At 43.4% G+C, this 22777-nt stretch overlaps 2 protein-coding genes across 5 annotated transcripts in view; both read left to right on the top strand.

The window, feature by feature from the left end:
* Positions 1–22777, top strand: part of LIPT2 (lipoyl(octanoyl) transferase 2) — a 350867-nt gene that overhangs the window by 146389 nt on the left and 181701 nt on the right. The gene's annotated exons all lie outside the window — the stretch shown is intronic.
* The window catches only part of XRRA1 (X-ray radiation resistance associated 1), a 49204-nt gene that overhangs the window by 24501 nt on the left and 1926 nt on the right, over positions 1–22777 (top strand). For 3 of the 4 annotated variants that reach the window (XM_042458842.1, XM_042458843.1, XM_042458844.1), the window contains 11 exons: positions 165–298; positions 1211–1309; positions 3675–3904; positions 6442–6482; positions 6895–7005; positions 9146–9239; positions 10491–10609; positions 14965–16524; positions 19795–19942; positions 21775–21890; positions 22479–22584. In XM_042458842.1, coding sequence (XP_042314776.1) covers positions 165–298; positions 1211–1309; positions 3675–3904; positions 6442–6482; positions 6895–7005; positions 9146–9239; positions 10491–10609; positions 14965–16524; positions 19795–19942; positions 21775–21890; positions 22479–22584 — 2758 coding nt within the window. Of the gene's footprint in view, positions 1–164; positions 299–1210; positions 1310–3674; positions 3905–6441; positions 6483–6894; positions 7006–9145; positions 9240–10490; positions 10610–14964; positions 16525–19794; positions 19943–20066; positions 20528–21774; positions 21891–22478; positions 22585–22777 lie in introns of those variants that run through there. The other variant, XM_042458846.1, reaches the window with a different exon arrangement.

Below are 22777 nucleotides of genomic sequence, written 5' to 3'. Positions count from 1 at the left end.
CTTATGTTGGAGGTGTTCTCTAAGGTAAAAAAAAAAGTGTTGTTTTTTTTAGATGTGTGGTTTTCCTACTTTTACAGAGGTTCTGCATCCCTAACCCTAGCAAATGTGGAGGGCCCACTGTATATCTTTCTGCCCTGGAACTCTCTTCTTTTTCTCCACTCCAGATTTTGGACCTCTCCTACAACAACCTGTCTCCTGAGGATGTCCAAGTCTTGGGGGTTTTGTCCCACCTTAAAGTTCTCCATCTTACGGCCAATGGGCTGAATTCACTCCCTCTCGACCTGGCTGTCTCTGAAAGGTAAACCTGTCGACAATTGAAAGCAGGACTCCTGTCACAATTGCTTGCAGAAGCCTCGCTCACTGGTAGGAGGGGGCTGGAAATGTCATTTTCCTTGTGTCCTGACTGACAACTGAAAGAGATTGACAGATCTTTTGCCCAGTGCAGATGCTGGCTGTTAAGGTGGGCGGAGGGGGCATCAGTGTAGTTTTACAATAAGACTATGAGTTCTTACTGAAAATAGAGCAGTTACAGACCTGTAACTCTAGATTATGAATCTGTAATGACATACATGTTGAGCCTCTCTTATTTGGAATTCTGAAATCCACTAAAATCCAAAATTGTCCATGTCGGTGGCTGAGATAGTGACACTTTTGCTTTCTGATGGTTCAGTGTACACAAACTGTTTTGTGCATAAAGTTATTAAAAATATTGTGTATAAAATTACTTTCAGCCAATGTGTATAAGGTGTATATGAAACATACATACATTTTGTGTTCAGACTTGGACCCCATCTCCAAGATTTTTAGAGGTATACAGTATAATCTCCATTATGTACTTATGTGCAAAAACAGGCATTTAAAAATCCAAAACACTTCTGGTCCCAAGCATTTCAGATAAGGGAGACAACCTGTAACAAATTTTCTTTCCATCCTTACTGTTGACACAACTCTGCTCGCTACGCAAATGTGGCCCACAGGATATTGTGACTCTCAGACTTGTAAAATTTCCCCACCTTTGCTGTAGATATTTCATTCTTTGTCACTGGCTTATGTTGTTTTAACAAAAAGTTAAAAGCTATTGATTGTTTTAACAGGGTACAAATAAAAGTTTTATTTATTTATTTATTGCTCCTCTCCTGCCCCTTTTCCTCCTTGTCATTTTCTGAATGAAGTGGGAAAGCACCAAATATTTTTGTCCTTCCATCCACAGTGAGGGTTGCCAGAGATTCCCAGCATTGGAAGTCTTGCTCTTGGACGACAACTACCTTTCCCACCCAAATGTCTTTGTCAGTCTAGCCAACCTGCAAAAGTAAGCAAGACTTGTCTTCATTGTGAATATGCATGTCCAGTGGGCACATGTGCCATTCAGTTACAGTGGGGATTCCAGTTGATTGGAGTCTGGGGGTGTGGGAGCATTCATAGAAGGGACGCAAAATTATTCTTGTTATTGTTATTATCTATTTTATTTATATGCTGCCTTTCTCCCAAATTGGACCCAAAGCAGCTCACAAAAGATGCTCAAAAATGACAACTACTACGAATCAGTACAATTTAAAAACACAATCTGGATTATTACAATGCCATGCAATGCTCTTTTATTCACATACAGTGGTGCCACAGTGATTTGAATAACCCCCTGTTTTGGCCACTGATCTGGCACTACAAAACAAGATGGTAGGACAGCCTAGAAAACCTCCTTTTAGAGGTATGGCAAAAACACCACATTAATATTGACAAGTTAAAAAAATATAAAATCCTTTAAAATATTCAGTTAAAAATGTAAAACCATTAAAAACAACCCAAAGCAAGCACCCCGATAAGAAGCCTCCTTGGGTGCAATTATGTATTAAAAGCCTGCTTGAAAAGAATTTTTATTTGCCTGTGGGTGACAGGAGAGCAGGACAGGGCCAGGCTTGCCTCTCATCGAAGGGGGTTCCAAATGGTGGGAGCCACTGAGAAGGCTCTCTCTTGTGTCCTTATCAAGCAAGCTTGTGATGATGGCAGGATGGAGAGAAGGCCTTCCCCTGAAGATTCTAGGGCTCTAGCAGGTTCATATGGGGGGAGATAAGGTCTTTCAAATAGTTTGGACCTAAGTCATAGAGGGCTTTATAGATCATGACCAGCACTTTGAATTGTGTTATCAGGAGTTCAGAAAGACGTACCAGGAGAAAGAATATAGCCTGAGCTGATACTAGACCTAGGTCAAGCTTTTTAATCACTGTCATGATCCAAGGGTTCAGCCATACATAAAGCTATAAATATTCCAAGAGTTGTAAACCACCCAAGCATCTGAAACAGCAACAGAAGCCTCTGAAGTGTAGCCAGAATGGATTGATATTGTTTTCAAGGATTTGCCAAGGTTTCTGTACAGCTTCAAATGGTGAAGGCTTCCAACCTTGTCTGACTTTCTAACTGGATTTACTTATGGCATCTGCATTATTGTTTTGCCTTAGGGTCACCATAAGTCTGAAATGCCTTGAAGGCACACATCACACACACACATATTTAGGTGCCCTCCTTCCAAGAAGATCTTGTCTGCAGCTGCACACTTCATTTGAAAGGGAGAATTTGGGCAGGCCTCTTCTGCCTCCACTTTTTCTGGGGCTGGGTGGTCTTTCCGCCTCTTGTTCAGACCCTGAGCTGGCCTGTCTATCAAAACAGAAGCCTGGCTGTTCCCTTGGTGTCTGTTGGGCTCCTCACTTTTTTGCTAGCAAAGCAAGTCTGAATTCTCATCCCATTGCAAATCATGAAGGGGTGGCAGGGTGTGACATGCAGTGTGGTTGACCATGGCTGCTACCACACTGCAGAATTAATGCACTTTGATACCACTTTAACTGTCATGGTTCTGTCCTGTGGAATCCTGGATTTTGTCATTTGTTATGCACCAAAGCTTTCTGACGGAGTAGATCAACTATCTCACAGAACTACAAATCCAAATATTCTATAGGATGGAACCATGACACATAAAGTGATATCAAACTGCATTAATTCTACAGTGTGGCAGCAGCCTTGCCAAATGCAGTTCACCAGGACAGGGAGTGATACCTGCTGGAGGCATGGCAAGGGCCAGCCCTGCTATCTAGTGCTTAGAAAAATTCCTTTTCTGCATGACAAGTCCCAGAATCCCCCTGCTGTCTAGAGTGGCCATCCCCTAAAAGGAGGGTTTCCAAGCTGTCCTGCCATCTTGTTTTGTAGTGCCAGGTCAATGGCCAAACCAGGGGTATTTAAACCACCGTGGGGTCTCCATATGTGAACAATCAACTCCATGTGGCTTGTAGGGTTGCTGGCAGTATGGCTGGAGCTGGAAGAGTAGCATTGTAATAATCCAGATTGTGTTGCTTGCATGGTGTTAGGTGTAACTGATTCATTTTTCAGGACACATTCTGCCACTTACCTATTGCCCTTTTGCTTCCTATGCTTGAGGTGGTGGATGTGGTGGAGATGTGCTGGAGCTGGTTCCTCTTCCAAGCTTGGATCAAGTGTCATCTCTTATTCCACTATGTGGTACAACAGTACTGTTGTCCTCATGGGGGGGAAAACACCTTAAGAAATGCATTTTGAGAACTTCCTTGTGTTTGCCTATGATTAAGCTTGTGTTTGGAAAATATCTTGTACCCTGCTGAAGGATTCATATTATGCCTGGCTCTTTTTATGCCACATCTGTGTCTCCTTAGATTGAAGCAGTTAAATCTGGACAGAAATGGGATCAAAGAGGTGCCATATCTCCATCATGTGGGCAATTCCTGCTTTTCCATCCATCCACTGTCTGCAAAGTCAGGCATCCGAGAAGGTTTGCGGAGCCGAAGAAATGCTGGGAAACGGTTCCGTCAGGATGGACCTCTGAAGCGGAGTGAGATGCCAGAATATATTGTTTTACAAAACAGCAAGGACCCAGACAGAACAGGTGCGACACCAGGATAGATTTTGTTGGCGTAGTGAAGTGTACAGCCTGCTTGCCCCTTCCAGCAAATATTCTCACATGGTCAAGACAGCATGTAAAACAAAACACAGGATTGCATAGCACTATCAGTATGTAACTCTGCATGCAGGGATTTATGTAAAATCAGCAGACTGTTCCTGCCCTTGTGTAAGTAAATGGCTGGCATCCTGTTAGTCAGCTACAGTCTTGTAAGTTAGACTTACAACCTCACCACCTTGAGTCCTTATATTGGGGAAAGGTGAGATATAAGTAAACTATTTACATTCATGGTACTATTGCAATTATTGTAACTGGATTGTAATTCTTGCAACACAGTTCACTGACAGAAGTGGGATGGATGCATCATCCTTCAGTGCCCTGCTCTCCTTCAGCATAGAACTCTGTTCCTTGTTGCAGCTCCCAGGATCTTAAGATGGTTTCAGGAATCAGATCTGGAGACAAATCACAGCCACGATATCATGGCTGTGTATCTGATACAGGATCTCAGCCAGGAGCCCTAGTGGCACAGTGGTTAAATGCCTGTCCTGTAGCCACTCACTCACAAACTACAAGGTTGCGAGTTCAATACCAGCCCAAGGGCTCAAGCTCAACTCAAGCTTGCATCCTTCTGCTAAAATGAGTACCCAGCTTGTATTTTTCCATTTTTTTAAAAATACACCAGCAGGAGAACCATAACTAACACCGAGAATTAACACCGACACAGTTATATGTTACCATCAACATACATGTCAGTTTATGAATTATCGTCAACAACTTTTAGAATCAACCACCATACATTTTTGCACATTGCAGAGCTCTGTGATACAGCTGGGGATACTTGCACCATCCTCAAGTTTGCTCCATCCACAATAGGACACCCTTGCAAGTATTTAAACATGTTAACCTTCTCTTCTCAAGGCTAAACACATCCAACTCCCTAAGCCATTCCTCATAGGGTATGGTTTTCAGACCTTTCACTATTTTGGTTGTCCTCCTATGGACATGCTCTTCCAATGATGTGGTAAAGCTATCCATAACTGACCAGTATTAGGATGATGTTTATGGACCCAAAGCATCATCCTTTTACCACTCATTTACAGATGGCTTCAACATGTCATCACAGCCACTTGTCTTAAAAGTCACTGTCCAAGATGTGTAGAGGATGTGTCCTACTGAGTTTGGGAACTTTTTCCTGGTCTTGCACTATTCCTGCAAAGAGTAAGTCACCACCTTCTGCTTCAAAGGGATGTGAAATTTAACTATGGATTCCTCCACTGTGGCTGAGTTAGCCAGGTCTTAAATGACTGTTCAAGAGCCCTTCTGAGTTAATTATTCTGTGAACCATTCAAATGGCCCTGGCTTGCCAAATTGCAATTTATTTTTTTGTCCTGCTTTCACAAATGCATTGCAGGCTAGGGTCTTTAAAAAAGGACATTTGGGAAAAGTGCTGAGGTCAATTAGATTATTTACTCAATTTTAAAGTTGACAATGAAGACACTGAATTACTTTCCATACCTGATTTAATCATTATCCAGAATGAAAACTGGAAAGGAGAAGCAAAAGAGTCAGTCAAGGAAGCCATGGCTGCCCTGAGTTTGCAAGACCTGATTGTTGATGACCAATCTTGGAGGTGCCTTATTCATAGGGTGTAATGTAATATGCTCCCTGGAAGCCAAGTTGACAAAACGGAGGCTATCGTACTTAAGACACATCATGAGAAGGCACACTGACAAAAAACCCCCAATAATGCTAGGAAAGGTGGAGGGAAGCAGAAAGAGAGGAAAGCTGCATGCTAGATGGATGGACTCTATTAAGGAGGTCATGGGTTTGAGTTTGCAGGAACTAATCAGAGCAATGGAAAATAGAGAGTCTCGGAGGTGCCTCATCCACATCGTTGCCATGGGTCAAAATCAACTCGAGGGCAGTTAACAACAACAAAAAATGTATGGACTAACTCCATTCCAGGGACACAAACTTTCAGTAGATTCAGAAAAGCTTTATTCAGTAAGCTGAATAGATCACAGTACATATTTGTTGTCAAGACTGAAGAGTTCTTACAGTTACACCATATACTTAAACTTCAGTTTACCCAATACAAAAGCTCTCATCCCATTTGTTGGCAACTCAAAACATACTGTTTCCCCAGGTCTTACCAGTCCATCTTTCCCCTCCATACCAAGCTACTGTTTTCCCCCAAAACAACCTTGGTAACTTGTAGCTCATACTTCCTCCCCACACATCTGTTCATTATCCATGGCCAGGACTGGTATGCAATCTTTTCTTTTCCCAGCCTCACCTCTAGGATAGTGTACCCCATCATCCCATGTGCTCAAGCACAGCAACTTAGCATGGCAGGATCGTGTCTGGGCCATGCTCCTGACACAAGGTTACTATAAGTTGAAGCTGATTTGACAGCAATTAACAGCAAACAACAATGAAATAGATCCAATTTGTGTTGACTTGTCAGGGCTGGTTGCCTGCCCTATCCATGTTCACAGATCTAATGTTAACATTTCTTTCAGAGGTTGTCTTTCCATTCTGGACACCAGAGCCATCAATACAGGTAAAGAGTTCCTTTCTTTCAAGTTAGCTACACTGAGATAGTGATACCTTTGATTTCTGATGATTCAGTGTACACAAAATATGTCATGTACGAAATTACGTGCAGGGTATGTGTATATGAAACATAAATGAATTTTATGTTTAGACTTCAGTCCCATCTCCATGATAGCTCATTATGTATATGAAAATATTACAAAATCTGGGGGGAAATCCCAAATACTTCTGGTTCCAAGCATTTCAGATAAAGGAGACTCAGCCTCGTAAACATGTATTGATACCACTAAGGAAAAATAAGAGATTTTAAAAGCAAACAGATTACCAGATTTATAAAAGCAAACAGACTTTGGACATTTCTTTTTGTTTGCTGCTGGCCTGGACTTCCATGGCTGACTCCTCCATTCTCTTCCTTGCAGGAGCCTTCTCCTTCCCCATACCCAGATCCCAAGGTTTCCAGCGTCAATGATGACCCCGAATTCACTCTTCCCTTGTCAGAGCTGAGGTTTCTCAGCCTTGCTAACAACCAGGTAATCGAATCCTTTCTTTTGCACTTTTTTCAAAGTCAGGCTGGTCTTTTGGAATCAGAGCCAGAGGCTGGATATTGGAAAATAGCAACAATTGTATAACTTTGGGAGGGACCTCAGAGACCATCTTCTACCGGATATGCAACTCTAGAACCCACTTCTCTGCAGTGGGGTTCTCCATTTTAAATAACTTCTTATCTCATATCATGAATCACAAAAAGGATAAGAGAACGGGTTCCTACAGTGATACATGCCTTGATCACATCCAGCTTGGATTACTGTAACACACAGCCTTTGGAAACTTTTGAAATGTCAGTGGTTTAACTGACTAGGGCTAGTTACAGGGATTGTATAACTGTGCTCTTGAAATAGCTTCACTGGCTACCAGTCCATTTCAGGACAGTATTCAAAGTGTGGAGCCACTGCCACACTGCAGAAATAAAGCAGTTTGACACCACTTTAACTTCCATGGTGCAATGCTACGGAATTTTGGAATCTGTAGTTTGGTGGGACACCAGAGCTTTCTGACAAAGGCTTAATATGTCACAAAACTGCAAATCCTGGAATTCCATAGCACTGAGCCATGGCAGTTAAAACAGTGTCAAACTGCTTTATTTCTACAGTGTAGATGTAGCCCTGGTTATGACCTTTAAAGCCCTACATGGTGTGGGTCTTGCTATACAACCCTGCCTGCATTTTAAGATCATAGAATCATAGAGTTGGAAGAGACCACAAGGGCCATCCAGTCCTACCCCATTCTGCCATGCAGGAAATTCAAATCAAAGCATCCCCGACAGATGGCCATCTAGTCTCTGCTTAAAGACCTCCAAGGAAGGAGACTCCACTACACTCCGGGGGAGTTTGTTCCACTGTCGAACAGCCCTTACTGTCAGGAAGTTCTTCCTAATGTTGAGGTGGAATCTCTTTTCCTGGAGCTTGCATCCATTGTTCCGGGTCCCGTTCTCTGGAGCAGCAGAAAACAAGCTTGCTCCCTCCTCAATGTGACATCCTTTCAAATATTTAAACAGGGCTATCATATCACCTCTTAACCTTCTCTTCTCTAGGCTAAACATCCCCAGCTCCCTGAGTCGTTCCTCATAGGGCAAGGTTTCCAGACCTTTCACTATTTTAGTCGCCCTCCTCTGGACACATGGCTCCAGTTTCTCAATGTCCTTTTTGAATTGTGGTGCCCAGAACTGGACACAATATTCCAGGTGGGGCCTGACCAGAGCAGAATACAGTGGCACTATTACTTCTCTTGATCTAGACACTATACTTTTATTGATGCAGCCTAGAATTGCATTGGCCTTTTTAGCTGCCGCATCACACTGTTCACTCATGTTCAACTTGTGGTCTACTTGGACTCCCAGATCCCTTTCACATATAGTTTCATTCAGCCAGGTGTCCTCCATCCTATATCTGTGCATTTCATTTTTCTGCCCTATGTGCAGTACCTTCCATTTCTCTGTGTTGAATTTCATTTTGTTAGCTTTGGCCCAGCTTTCTAGTCTATTCAGATCATTTTGAATGTTGGTCCTGTCCTCTGGAGTATTAACTATTCCTCCTAATTTGGTGATCTTTGGCAAAGGGCTTTCTATCAGTCTCCATCACCACCATTCCAGGCACATTTGGTGAGGATATGAGGGAGGGCCTTCTGGAACAGAAACTTTCCTCTTGACATGTTGGTTTTCTATGTGGGTGGAAATATTTACTGAGTGCAGGAACATTCAAAGTCATCTGAGCTGTCTTTTGGAGTTTTAGAATGCCCCATACCAGATGCAGCCTCACAGGCATTACTCAATGGCAGTAATACCTGTGAGGGCTAGGCCTAAATCTGATGCTCAGTCAGTGTGTATGTATACAGTAAGGCACCTAGGTCCACGGGGGATATGTTCCAAGATTTTCAGTGGATAATGAAAAATGTGGATAGCAGAAAACCTTATATTTTGACTACAGTATTCTATCCTCTTTCTATCATTGGGCAGACATGAGCATTCTTTATGTGGGTGAAAAGCAGAAAATAGCCATTTTTAAACTGGAGGTACAATGTAAGCCTTACTTATTTGGTGGAGTTAAACTACCACAGCTACTCATCATGATCATGTGCAGAGCCTTGAAAGAGCTGCTGTGTTTTGCCTTGCAGATTGAACATGAGGAGGACCTGTTAGCGGTGGCTCTCTTTCCGTCTCTGACAGAACTGACGTTCTACGGCAACCCTTTCACCACTTCGCGGAGCGGTAGAGTCCACCCACTTGCCACCTTAGGGACGGTTTTCCCTGGGCAAATGTAAAATGGAGAGATGTAAAGTGGAAGGATCAGAAATGTCAGACTGATCAATCTCTTGAGATCTGGGGGAGTTTGGGCCATGTTTTTGAAGCCTCAGTTCTCTCTGAATACAGTTGGCCCTCCTTGTCCATGGATGACAGTTAAAGCAGTGTCAAACTGCTTTATTTCTCAAGTGTGGCAAGGGCCATAATAGAGCTGCAAGACCTTTGCCACAGTTTTCTCCCAGTATACAAATATCCCAAAGTATTGTGGAGGAATTGTTGTGTGGAGGAAACTGTGAAAAAGACTTACAGCTCTTTTATTCTCATCTGCAGGGTTTCTGGATTATTGGAAAACCTTTTTTTCATTTTGGAATCAAAATGATAATTAATTTTCTTTCCATCCCTACGTATGAGCATGTGGCGATTCACTTCTAACATGGTAGTTTATGAGAATGGCACATCACCAGGCTAGAGCTTCCTAAGCCCTGGTGAACTTGCAGAGAAGAGCTATTCTATCTATCAGAAGTGAAAAGGCAGCCAGTTCTGAAATATCCTCCATCAATTGTCACCCACCAACACTGCTGCTGCCTAGTAGTTGTTTGGTATCTTTCCCCTGGAACATTTCCTAGTACATCCATCTAGCCTAATTGGGACTAAGAACAGGATTCTGGCTGATGTTTCTGATGACTTAAAGCAGTGGTTCCCAACCTATGGGTCGGGACCCCTTTGGGGGGTCAAATGACTCTTTCATGGGGGTCGCCTAAGACCATTGGAAAACACCTATTTAATTACTGTTATGAAGTAGCAATGAAAATAATTTCATGGGTTTGGGTCACCACAACATGAGAAACTATATTAAAGGGTCGCTGCATTAGGAAGGTTGGGAACCACTGACTTATAGAGTAAATCCACAGGAGTAAAGGCACTTCTGTAGGATCAGATACCTCTGTAGAAATCAGCTTCTTGATGATCTCAATTTTTTTTTTAAAGGGCGATCAAGTTTCTAGCCCTTATGGTTACCAGGACTGGTTTCAAAGTGTCTGGTGAAACTTTAGAAGCTGGGGTTAGTGGATAAAAAGGACTTCCCAGGCCTGACATGTGTTTCCACATGTGCAGAAACCTGATGAAAATTAAGCCATGGAGTACAGAACGGATCGTCTGACTGCTGAGAAGAGAAATTTCCTTTTCACTTCCTCCCTCTCTCCTTTCTCCTCCCTTCAGGTGATCCTCCTTTACTCACCAGTTTCCTTCAGAATAAACTGGGGATTAAACTGGTTCGGAAGAAGATTCCCAAATTGGAGAAGCCACGGCTTTTTATACCCGTCAAAGCTAACCGGAAGGTAGCGTTGACAACTTTTAAAGAAATCAGGAATCATGGGTCAGAAAAGGGCAGACGCTATGAGTGGGTTGGACTGTGCTTTCCTGGTTGCTCTTTGTACTTACAGTATCATATATTATAATATTGTGGGAATCTGTGTGAGGTAGGAAGCAATTCTGGTATTTTCCTAGCTTCCAGAAATGGGTCACTTAAGAAGACCTAAGGAGAGAGAGGGCCAGATTCCACTGAGAGGAGTGGGGAAAGGGCAGTTCTTTTCCTTAGGCATTGTTTTCCTTTGCTTCATCCTTTATCCTCCCATCATTCTTCCATCCACTCCAAAAAATTTTGGTACAATCTTTCAGCATATATTGCCCGGAAAATTACAAGCAAGACTATCACACAAAGGAAGCAAAGCATACTGTATATACTCAACTATAGGTTGACCTCATGTAGAGATTTAGAAGGCACTAATGACGAATCTCTTCCGGTGGGCCTACCCACCCGATCTTCAATGAAGAATCGAAGGAAAATCCTACTTTTGGCTGTAATACTGCATGTTACATGATGTTTTTATTGTCCTGAATTGTATTTTTAAGGGATGATATTTTATTGTAATCTAGATGTTATTGTGGTTTTATGCTTGTAATCCCGCTTCGATCCATAGGGAGAGGCGGGAAATAGAAATAAAATTTGCTATTATTATTATTATTATTATTATTATTATCATCTGTAAGTCGAGGACAGGCTTTGGGGCTAAGATTATGGGTTTTGATATCACCCGTTGATAAGTTGGGGGTAGAACATAGGGGCATATAACAGGATGTAAAGGATGAAGCAAAGGAAAACGACGCCTAAGAACTTACAAAATTTCAGCCGGTGTAACTGTTTGTGCTCAGGCTGGAGGATGAAGAAGGAACTTTGGTAATTGTGGTTGTACAATGTGTGGGGGAAGCCACCAGCCTTGGTTTGGGCTAGGAAAAGGCATGCATGCCAAAAAGGATGAAAACAGCAAAGTAAAGAAAATAGCAACTGCATTAGCAGTGATTATAGCCTTGAACTTTGATAACTTTCCATGATTTTAACCCAGAAAAGCTGACAGACAGAGGAGTTTATCAGACGCGAGTTTTTGGTGATTTTTCCTGCCTATCGCGCAATGTTAGCGTCACCAACGTTGCGCAATAATGTGAAAGCGCGATGTTCTTCCAGATGCCATTCATTTCTATGGGAGCCCGTTGCGCAACGCTCCCGTAGTTTAAGCGTCATTCCTTCCCTTTTGGGGCATTGCGGGCAAAAGTGGAAGCCAGGCCATGGTCTCCCGTTATCTTGCAAAATGTGTTGCGAAATGGTTTGGTGTGGTAGGCAGCAGCGCAACCCAACGCTAAAGTTACTGATTGCAAAGTTCCCATGATGCTGGGCTGCTTTTTGACCCCATTCCCTTCCGGTGGCCTTCTTTTTCCAGGACAACCCCCTGGGAGGGGGGGGTGGCTCTGTCTTGCATGAACACCTAGGAGGCTGTAAGTGACAGGTGCCCCTAGGGGTCTTCCATCCCAGCCCCATTCTTCTGTCCTGCATGGACACCTAGGAGTCTGCAAAGGAAAGGGGCCCCTAGGGGTCATCCATTCCATTTTATTTAATAATAAAAATAATGGAAAAAATAAATAAAAATAAAGACAGGGATGTATATATTTAATAATAAAAATAATGGGGGGGGGAATACTGCATTTGCAGTCCAAAAGCCACCCTGATTTGCCCTTTTGCCTTCTGTCACCTGTTGCATCCAGATTCCCCTTTTTCCTTTGGCTCTTTCCTTCTCCCCCTCCCCTCCGCTAAATAGGACCCTTGAGATGGGGGGGGGGAACCCCCTCGCTCCCACGGAAGCACAAACGTCAGGATGCCACCAAAGCCTCCAAAGGGCATGCGCAAATATGTTGATGCGAAATGCGAAAGACAAAAGGAAGGCGCTGGTGTAGTAGACAGTTCCGCTATGCATGGTTTCGCAACACGCAAATCGCAACTTTCGCGCAATTGTAGCGCTAACATAACGTTACGGGGGAATGACGGAAAAGCAAGCAATGTGGTAAGACATCATGTGAAACAGTCATTTCGCAACGTTATTTACACTTCCTTAGCGCAATTGCAGGGTCCAAAACTTGAGTCTGATAAACTCCATACACAGCAATAGCAATAGCAGTTTCATTTATATACCACTTCATACCGTACTAAGCTGTCTCTAAGTGGTTACAGCTGTAAGCCAATTGTCCCAACAAGCTGAGTACTCATTTTAGTGACCTTGGAAGGATGTCAGGATGAGCCAACCCTGAGCTGGGATTGAACTCACAACCTTGTGGTTTGTGAGTGAGTGTCTGCAGTACCAACATTTTACCACTTGCCACCAGGGCTCCTTATAAGACAGCTGTCTTACTCAGATCCTTCAGAGCACAATTCCTCTTGTCACTTCTTCATGGAAAAGCACCAAAGAGTTGCCACTGCTACCATTTTTCTGCTTAGGTGTTAGAATCATAGAATTGGTAGAGACTGCAAGGGCCCTCCAGTCCAACCCCCTTCTGCCATGCAGGAAATCTCAATCAAAGCATCCCCGACAGATGGCCATCCAGCCTCTGAAGACCTCTAAGGAAGGAGACTCCACTACACTCCAAGGGAGTGTGTTCCACTGTCGAACAGCCCTTACTGTCAGGAAGTTCCTCCTAATGTTGAGCTGGAATCTCTGTTCCTTGTCTCCATTGTGTCCTGTTCTCTGGAGCAGCAGAAAAATAGCTTGCTACCTCCTCAATATGACGTGCCTTCAAGTACTGTATTTAAACAGGGCTATGATATTGGCTCTTAACATTCTCTTCTCCAGGTTAAACATCCTCAGCTCCCTAGGTCATTCCTCATAGGGCATGGTTTCCAGAGGCCAGGAGCAGTTCCACCGTGAAGGGAGTAGATGGGGTCGGTGCTTCTTTTAGGTTCCCCCAGGATGGACAAAGCTTTTGCCTTTTGCTACTCTACTCAGAAATGAAGTACAGTCATCCCTCCATATTTGCGGCTTTGATATTTGCGGCTTTGATTATTCACGGATTTGATTAATATGTTCTCTCTAGGAATATCTAGGTCCTCCAGTGCAACTCTGTGGTCAACTTTAACTAAAAGTTGCACTGAAAGACCATTTAGCTTACTTGCTGTTCACCGCTATGATCTTTGGAATAGCAGTATATAAATAAAACAAATTATTATTAATTATTATTATTTGTAGCTACTCTAGTGCCATTCTATGGTCAGTGCATGTTGGACATTGACCACAGAGTTGCACTGGAGGACCTAGAGATTCCTGGAGAGGTGTCCTCAGGTAAAAACAGTGTTTTGCGGTTTTTCCATATTCCCGGGGGTCTTGTTCCCCTAACCCTAGCGAATATGGAGGGACAACTGTAGTTCCTTTCTTGATAAGAGTGAAAGTATAGTACTTCCATTGACCTGCAGATAGGTTGACCTAGGTTTTGGGGGCAATATTCTGACTAAAATTTCCAGACTTATATGAGTATATACAGTAATTTCAACAAGAGAAAGACAACTTTGGCCAATGATTATCACATGATGTTGTGTCCATCCTGCTTTTGCTTTGCATTTCATCCATTCCAGGAGCCTCTAAATGTGCCAACATATGTCAACACCCCCACTCCACCCACAGCCTTGGAACCCTTGAATCCCATTTTGGGAGAAAGGTGGGATATTAAATAAATAATTAAATACTCATTCACCCCCAGTTCCTTTTTTTCCTCCCTCTGCATCCCAGCCAAAACGGTGACAAGACACTATATGATTTCACTTCTAGAAAAAAAAGAAGGCCTTTTTGGCCCTTTGTGGCTGCAATCCTGCATGGCTCAATGTACTGCAGTAGTTCTGCATGCAAAGCCATGCTATGTTGAGCCATTTATCAACCCCTGGACCAGTCAGAGTGTGACAGCCCCACAACCATTCATGCCTGGAGGAGAAGAGGGGATTGGAATAATATCTGGCTATGTCTCTATAGCCAGGCTCCAAACAGTGACATCTCCTAGAGTTCTCAGCAGCTGAGGTGTGTCTGGCTACAGGGACTTAGCTAGACACTTCTGCACTTCCCTCTCCTCCAGGCATGAACAGTTTTGGGATGCCGGTAGTTGTTATCCAAGAACTTATCCATGTTGTAATGAAGAGAAGGAGAAGAATGGGGGAAAGTGAGCTATTGGGAAACAAAGCAAGGGAAGATCATTTAGAGATATGGTTTTAAGAGAGCTCAGTGCTGCAATCCACAGCTAGGAGTTGTTTCTGGGTCTGGTGTTGTCCAGAATCTCTCTGAATACAGACTTCATTGAATACTTTTCTCTTTCGTGTCTGTTGCAGGTGAAATCACAGTTGCCCAAAGTCCGAAAACGCTCACCGAAGATAGACTCTCTACTTGAAACCACCTTCTGGCAGCTGTGGACTGGTGCGGACCTAGATCCCCACAAATTAAGCCTTGGGCTATCCCAGCCTCTTCCATCCATCAAGTCACTGGAGTATGACCCCAATCGACCAATCCTCCTCACTCTTGCTCCAGAAGAGAGATCCGCACCTTATTCTCTGACCAGTTCTTTTACTGATGATGATCTCTCTGCTTTACAGTCCTCAGCCAATCAGATACAGTCTGGAAGCATCTCAGGACCCCTCTCTTCACTAGATAACATGCTGTTTCCGCCTAGCAGTGAGGCCCAGTCCTCACCAGAGCAGGGCCAACCTCGGCCTCTTTCGCTGCATGGATCACTTTTAGAGAAAGGGGATCTGGGAGATCTTCCACCAGGAGAGGATCAGCCTGAATCTGGCCCATCAATTGAAAAGGATGTATCTGAGAGCACTCCACCTACCTTGGCAAGGCAGGATCAAATGGAACCCATTCTACCTCCTCCTTTGCCTCCACAAGAACAGGATCTGTCTGAAACAGTCCCAACATCCTTGCTATGTATGGCAGAGGATGCTCTCTCTGCGACTCCCTCACCATTAACTTGTGAAGAAGAGCAGCTACCAATGGTTCCACCGCCGAACTCACCTTTGCCAGCAGAGTCTCTTTCAAAGCCCACTCCATTGATGGAACCTCCAGCAGAGGAGCAGGGTATGTCTGAATCTCCTCCACCAGTTGCATCTCTCTCAGTGGAAGAGGATCTGCCCAAGGCTTTCCCACCAAGTGGACCACCCATGCTAGAAGATGATCAGCTGGAATCTATCCTACCTGCCATCTCAAGTCTTAAACAACTGGATTGGTTAGAATGTGTCTCACCCAGTGGATCACTCACAGGTGATCTCTCTGGGACGCTCTTACCAGGTGCTGCTCCTGTTGGTGATGAGCAGATAGAACCATATCCCTCACAAAGCTCACTCTCACCAGCCGAAGACCTCTTGGAGCTTGACTCTCTAATTAATCTACTCACAGAGGAACCGGATCTAGCCAAGCTGTTTCCACCTACTGGATCAGCTCTGGAAGAAAAGGATCAGCCAGAATCTGTTCCATTACCCAGCTCATTTTTGGAAGAACAGAAATTTTTGGAACCTGTTCCACCTAGTGGCTCTCTTGGAGGGGAAGAGAACTTGGTGGGGTCTCTTTTACCTGCTGTTGAACACGATCTTTCAAAGGAACAGGATCTCTCAGCATCCCAAAACATAAACCAGGAGCCTGAACCACAGATGAGCAGAATATCTGTACCACAAGCAGAGGACTTTCAGCCATCTGCACCATCCCAACTGCAAAAGATTTCATCTGATTTCCTTCTGGCTTCTCGGTCATCATCCAGAGAGCTTTATCGGTTATTTGCCGAAGCCCGCTTGGAAGCCATGCCTATAGGGCTCAGTGATGAGTATCCTAGCGACATTTTTAGTATTGACGAAGAATTTCTGAAGGAAGAGAAGGCGGATCACTTTTTCATGACCCAGGTATGTCTGTGTTGGAGAGACATTGTAGAACTCTGTTCTAGAGCCATAACTTGAAAAATACAAAACCACAAATACTGGGGTGGTCACTTTGGAGAAGAATCTGAGGCTGGTAACTCCCTGAGTTCCAACAACATGGTGGAGAGCCCAGAGGACCACACTGCACCATTGAGGCTGCCTCCAGAGCTATGGACAGCCAGACTGCAATGTTGCTCCTGCCATTTTGGTTGGCTTGAAGTGGCTTTGTCCTCAATATTTGAAGGAGTGTCACTCTTTATAGGTGCCTGGCCAAGGACTGATATCACCCCCGGTGAGATCAATACTTTGTGTGAGAATGAGGGAGCAGGGCCTCCTCAGTTATGGACTTCTGTAATGCTCTCTACTTGGGGATACCCTTGTGCCAAGTTCGGAAACTTCAGTTGGTACAAAATATGGCAGTCAGATCGATCACGGGAACTTTTAGGAATGACCATATAACACCGGTATTGAAGTCCCTGCGCTGGCTGTCTATTAGTTTCTGGGCAAAGTAAAAGATGTTAGTGATTACCTTTAAAGCCCTACATGGCTTGGGCCCAGAGTACTTGAGGGAACGCCTTCTTCCCTATTGTTCGTCCTGCACACTAAGGTCCTATGGAAGAAATTTACTACAGCCAAAAAAATCTAGGTTAACATCAGTTTCGCAGAGGGCCTTCTCTACTACTGCTCCTAAACTATGGAACGACTGCCGGAGGAGATCCATCACATTTCCACTCTGGCAGCTTTCAAGAAAGCACTCAAGATGGATCTCTTCTGGCAGGCCTTTCCAACTTAGTTACCCTCCCCAGATATAGAGATATTTGTCCCCTCATCTGTCTATTCTTCCCCGCCTATGTTTCTGCCTTTTTAAATGCTTTTAATGTTTTTAATGTTTTTTACACTATTATTGTTTAATTCTATTTTAGTACTGGGAATGGGGGGGGGAGTGGTAGGTCTAGGGTTTGATTTTTAACTTCATTGTAATTGATGTATTTTATTGTTGTAACCCGCCCAGATTCTTCATGATTGGGCGGGCTATAAATAAATCTATTATTATTATTATTATTATTAATAATAATAATAATATTTAGACTATATATAAATATGAGTGGTCATGGAAAGAGATGAGGAAGAAAATAAATAAGAAAGTTAAAATATATATGTAGTATTGGATATATAATGTGGTAAATGTAAATGTTAAGTCAAATAGCATAAAGTAAGACATAGCTGGGTTATTAACTTACAGTATCCATAAATCTTTAGAGATGTGGTTTTCTTTTAGTTCATTATAGTTGTGGACAAATGGAGAGCAATAAATTAGGTTAATAAGTAGAGGCCGAAGGAACAGAAATGAAGCAAATGAAAGTCAATAAAAGGACAATATTAAACACTGATCCTCTGAAGATGGGATGTACTATTATAGTAATGTAAACTTAACAATGTATAGAATGTTTGTTTGGTGTGTTAATTTTTTAAAATGTCTGAAACCAATACAATTATATATGTGTGTGTGTGTGTGCGTGCGCATGTGTGTATGTGAGTAGCATTATTTTAAAAATAATGGGAAGCACTCACACAAACAAGTGATATTTTTATTGGCCAGCCAAAATGCACACTACTTTTGATGCAGGCTTTCAAAGCTCTACTCACATCTTCATCAGGCAGAGGAAGTTCTTTAAAATCATGTTGTTGTTAACTGCCTCCAAGATGGCCTTAAATTAGAGCCACCCTATGACCCCTCTCTCCAAGACCCCCCACCCATCCTTGACAGCCCTGTTCAATTCTTGCAGACTCCTGGCTATGGCTTCCTTGGTTGAGTCCACCTATCGGCAATGCAGTCGCCCTCTTTCTCTGCTGCCATCCACTTTACTTGGTGTTATTGTGTTGTGACAGCCTCAGTTTTGTCATCTTGGCTTCCAGGGAGAGCTCAGGCTTGATCTGCATTGTTTGTCTTTTCGGCACTCCCGGTATCCATAGAATTCTTCTCCCGCATGGTCAATTCTAACTTTAGTGTTCAGTTTTTTATCTTTGTACTTTAGGATCTAGTCTAGTTTCTCAGCCAAAACTAACAAAATGAATTTCAACAGGGAGAAATGTAAGGTACTGCACTTAAGGATGTGGGACACCTGGCTTAACAAAACAACATGTGAAAGGGATCTTGGAGTCATAGCAGACCACAAGTTGAATATGAGTCAACAGTGTGAAGTGGCAGCTAAAAAGGCCAATGCGATTCCAGGCTGCATCAATAGAAATATAGTGTCTAGATCCAGTGAGCAAGTGAGGCTGTCACAAATCAGAAGTAGGGCTCCTGTTGCAAGTCCTTGACAGAACCTCCTTTCCTGGCAGGAGGAAGGTGGAAATGTCACCCTCCATGCCCCCAGTCAGAAGCTTGCCCTTCCAGGCTTTTCAAGTAGGCTGTGGAGAGGGGCAGTTTCAAACAGAAGTAGTTAGTTATATAGCCAGTTGGCCCTCCACATTTGCAGCTTGGCCTTTTGTGGATTTAATATGTTCTCTCTAGGAATCTCTAGGTCCCCCAGCGCAATTCTGCCAGAGGTTGACCATAGAGTTGTGCTGGAGAACTGACTAGTTCCTAGAGAAAACACTTCTCTAGGCATTTATAGGGCCTCCAGAATGATTCTATGATCAATGTCTGCCCTAGGTTGACCATTGAGTTGCACTGCCAGTCACATCACTCCTAGGTGCCTGTTTGGCAGGGCGGGGGTGTTGCCTGGTACTGCCAGAACACCCTTTTCAGCACATTTTGGATGAAAAGGAAATACTTTGGGGCTGAAACTAATTATTGGCAGGGCTGTAGATGGGGTGGCCACCAATTTGGGTTTCCTACTTTTCCACTGGGGGTAGCCATTCACCACCACAGTGCTGCCAATGTCCAAGAAGGTCTTCCTAAATGTGAAGTCGAGGGCTTTCATTGCCGGCATGCATAATTTTTTGTGGGTTTTTCGGGCTCTGTGACCATGAAGAATTTATTCCTGACGTTTTGCCAGCATCTGTTTCTCTGAAGATGCCAGCCACAGATGGTGGCGAAATGTCAGGGAGAAGCTCCTTTAGAACATGGCCACAGAGTCCCAAAAACCCATACAAAAGTATTCTTCCATTTAATGGCTAGTTAGAATCCTCTTTCCTGTCATTTGGTGTCATGGATGTGGATGATTGATCATATTGGAACGCTTTAAAAAATAAAAATAAAAACGTACTTTTATAGAAATAGAAAAACCTGTTTCTGGCTTTGTTTTCCAGGTAGATGAAGAGTCCAGTTCCCACTTGCAGCTTTCTGAGCAGCCGAGGGAAGGAAAGACAAGAAAACCATGGATTGTGCCTGAGAAATACCAGGGTTACGAGGAGCTGCTCGGGGGGGACCCTGGGCCCGATTTCGTGGAGCCAGTGGGTGAGTTGGCTGAGGCTTCTGGGAACTGAAGTCCAAAACACTTGGAAGTTCAGAATTTGGGAACTGCTGCTCTACATAGTTACATATGCATAATTAAGAAGCATTTCTTGGCCTGATCCCCCAGCCAACCCACTTTTCCAGATGGCAGCTGTACAAGGAATGGAAGTCAATTCAGGTGGCGACAGAGGTGCAAGAGGATGACATTTCCATCATTCTCCTACAAGTGAGCAAGGCTGCAACAAAGTCTTGCACCAGGAGCCCTGCTTCTGTTTGCCGTGGCCCTAATGCTTGGCAGGAGACAGAGTAGAAAAGTCATCACTCCTGGGCACTGACCATGAAGCGAACAGACCTCCATGTCTCTATGCAGCTGCTGCCTGGTAGATTTCTAGATTTCAAGTAGGTTCAAACATTCAAGAAGGTTTGGGTGGGCATTTATGATTGTGGTAATAACAACTATATAGTGTTAATATAGCACTTAAGATATGAATACATAACTGCAATACAGAATGCCAACCCCAGGTATGAAAAAAGAAATGTGCAATATAAAAATATGTTCAGTGTGTATGTGATACAACATGCTACAATGCTAAAGTAACAAAATACTGTACTCAGAGTTGACAGAATCAGGTGATGATAATGTAAGGATGTAGGCAGAGTAAGCAGGACTTCCCTGTTTTGAAATTTTGTTTCAGTCATGGCACTGTTTTAAGGAAATTCTTCTTGCAAATGACAGGTGGAGAAAAACCTTTTCAAACTGCCTCAGACCAAAATGAGCAAGGAGTCGGAGGAAAATCCTCCTCCCTAACTCAGTCTGTGGACCATCAAAAGACTAGTAACTCTCAGACTGACATTTTCTGAACAATTTCCAAAGACCACCCCATACTGAGTGGGTTACGGTAATCCAAACGGATGTAATGAATTATTGTGGCCAAATTGGACATATCAAGGGATAGGTGTAGCTGATACACTACTTAAATTGTGCAAACATACTCCAGCCCATGGCTGAAACCTAGGCCTTGGGGCTGAATCCAAGAGTATGCCCAAGTGAAGAACCTGAGACTTCAAGGGAGTGTAACCCCGTCCAGCACAGGCTGAATCCCTGTCTTTCTGTCTTCTCTGAATTACGCTTCAGTTGGTTTGCTCTCATCCAGTTCATTACTGACAACAGACAATGTTTTAACAGTGAGACAGCTTCTGTGGAATTAGACATTAGAGGTAAAAGTTGGATGGCATCAGCATACAGATGAGAATTAAGGGATGAATTTGCAGTGCTTGTTTCGAGTGATAAATAAATGACTATTGTAGCGATGTCTGCATGGTACAGTCTTTGATGAAATACTGAACTCTAAACAGGGTTCACATGAACATGGCCTGGTGAAGGTGCTTTTTCCCTTCAGCACCTCGCTGAATGATGTCAGATTTGATTCTGTTCAGTTTCTCTGCGTTTCTTGTCACAGTTACACATCAATTTTTTTAACAATGCCTTGAAAATTTGTAAACGTTTTTCTGTGCCTTACTACTAAAATATGCATTTTTGTATGCACTTGTCTAAATATTTCTTTTTTGCCAGCATTTTCCCAGAGCTCTGTTTTATGTGTGGTTTCTCCCAATTTGTGAATATTTGGATTTCCTTCCCTAATAATAAACATTTGGTTTTTTAAAAAAATAGTTTGCAAACTGCATTGTAAAATTTGAGTATCACTGCATACATGGGTTCTGATTCATCTGTAGGTTCAGCAACTGCAAATGTAGTGGGTTGACATTAAAACAGTTAATGTCTCCCCCAGTTTTCCTCTGAACCTTCCTTCCTGTTCCATTTTTATTTCAACCAGGAATACAGCACAATGTCCAAGCTCTGGAGAGGGCTCTCCGGTATCCTCGGGTGTACCGCGAGTCCAAGGCCAGGCTGGATAGTTTTCAGAAGCCATACGTGCCAACACCAAAGAAGGTCAGTCAGTTGGTTGCTGGGAAAATCTTGCCTCTAGATTGGGATAACATAAGTAGCCTTAGAGATTAGCAAGGAGCCTGTCATTTCCCATATAAATACTGTATACTGAGATTCCAAGACTTAGGAATGCTTAAGTGGAGGGTTGACGTTAACTCTGCCTGTCTGGTTTCACCAGCCTCACAAACTGGGGACTCAGGTGGCCAGAAGGTGATGGTAGAACTCCAGACAGAGTCCAGATTAGCTGACAAGTGGCAAGGACCTTCAGTCCATCAGTTTAAAGAGATCGGAGTGAAGAATCGCACCTGTTTCGTAGATTTTTTCAAAACTGCTGTTAAGTGCTAGGTGCATGCTTGCTTCTGTGCAGATTGGTCAGCCTGGATGCTGACATCTGGACAGCACTCTCTCATTAAACTAACTGTTATCCTCAGTTCACTGTGCCTCCATTCTTGAACCCCAAACTGGGCAAGTCGTCCACCTCATTGCCCACCCTGGGTTAGATTTAAAAAAATTTAAACCATTTTTAGAGGACAAGTACATGGGAGCAGCTGTAGGTGGGATGCTCTCTGCTTTCATCTGCTTTTCTCCTAGGTGTTGCGAGTCCCGGCCCGAAAGCCCCAAAAGACCAAAGCAGAGAAGTTGGAAGAAATCCTTTTGGAAATGAGAAACCCCACAAACATCACACATGTACCCTTAGGTATGTACTTAAGTATAAGCCCTAAGGACATGGGGTAAATGAAATGGGGCTGAGGACTATGGTGGGTTAAGGCTGGGCTTACTGGGGTCAGGGGGATGGGATTATAATAAGAGAGCAAGGAGGGACTCATGTTTATCGGGTGCAGCTGCTCTTGGTGACTTGTGTAACCAGGGGTGACACTGGCATCAGTATT

Source organism: Sceloporus undulatus, chromosome 3 (assembly GCF_019175285.1).
Source record: "Sceloporus undulatus isolate JIND9_A2432 ecotype Alabama chromosome 3, SceUnd_v1.1, whole genome shotgun sequence".
Lineage (NCBI taxonomy): Eukaryota > Metazoa > Chordata > Lepidosauria > Squamata > Phrynosomatidae > Sceloporus > Sceloporus undulatus.
This window is presented reverse-complemented; position numbering and strand designations above follow the sequence as displayed.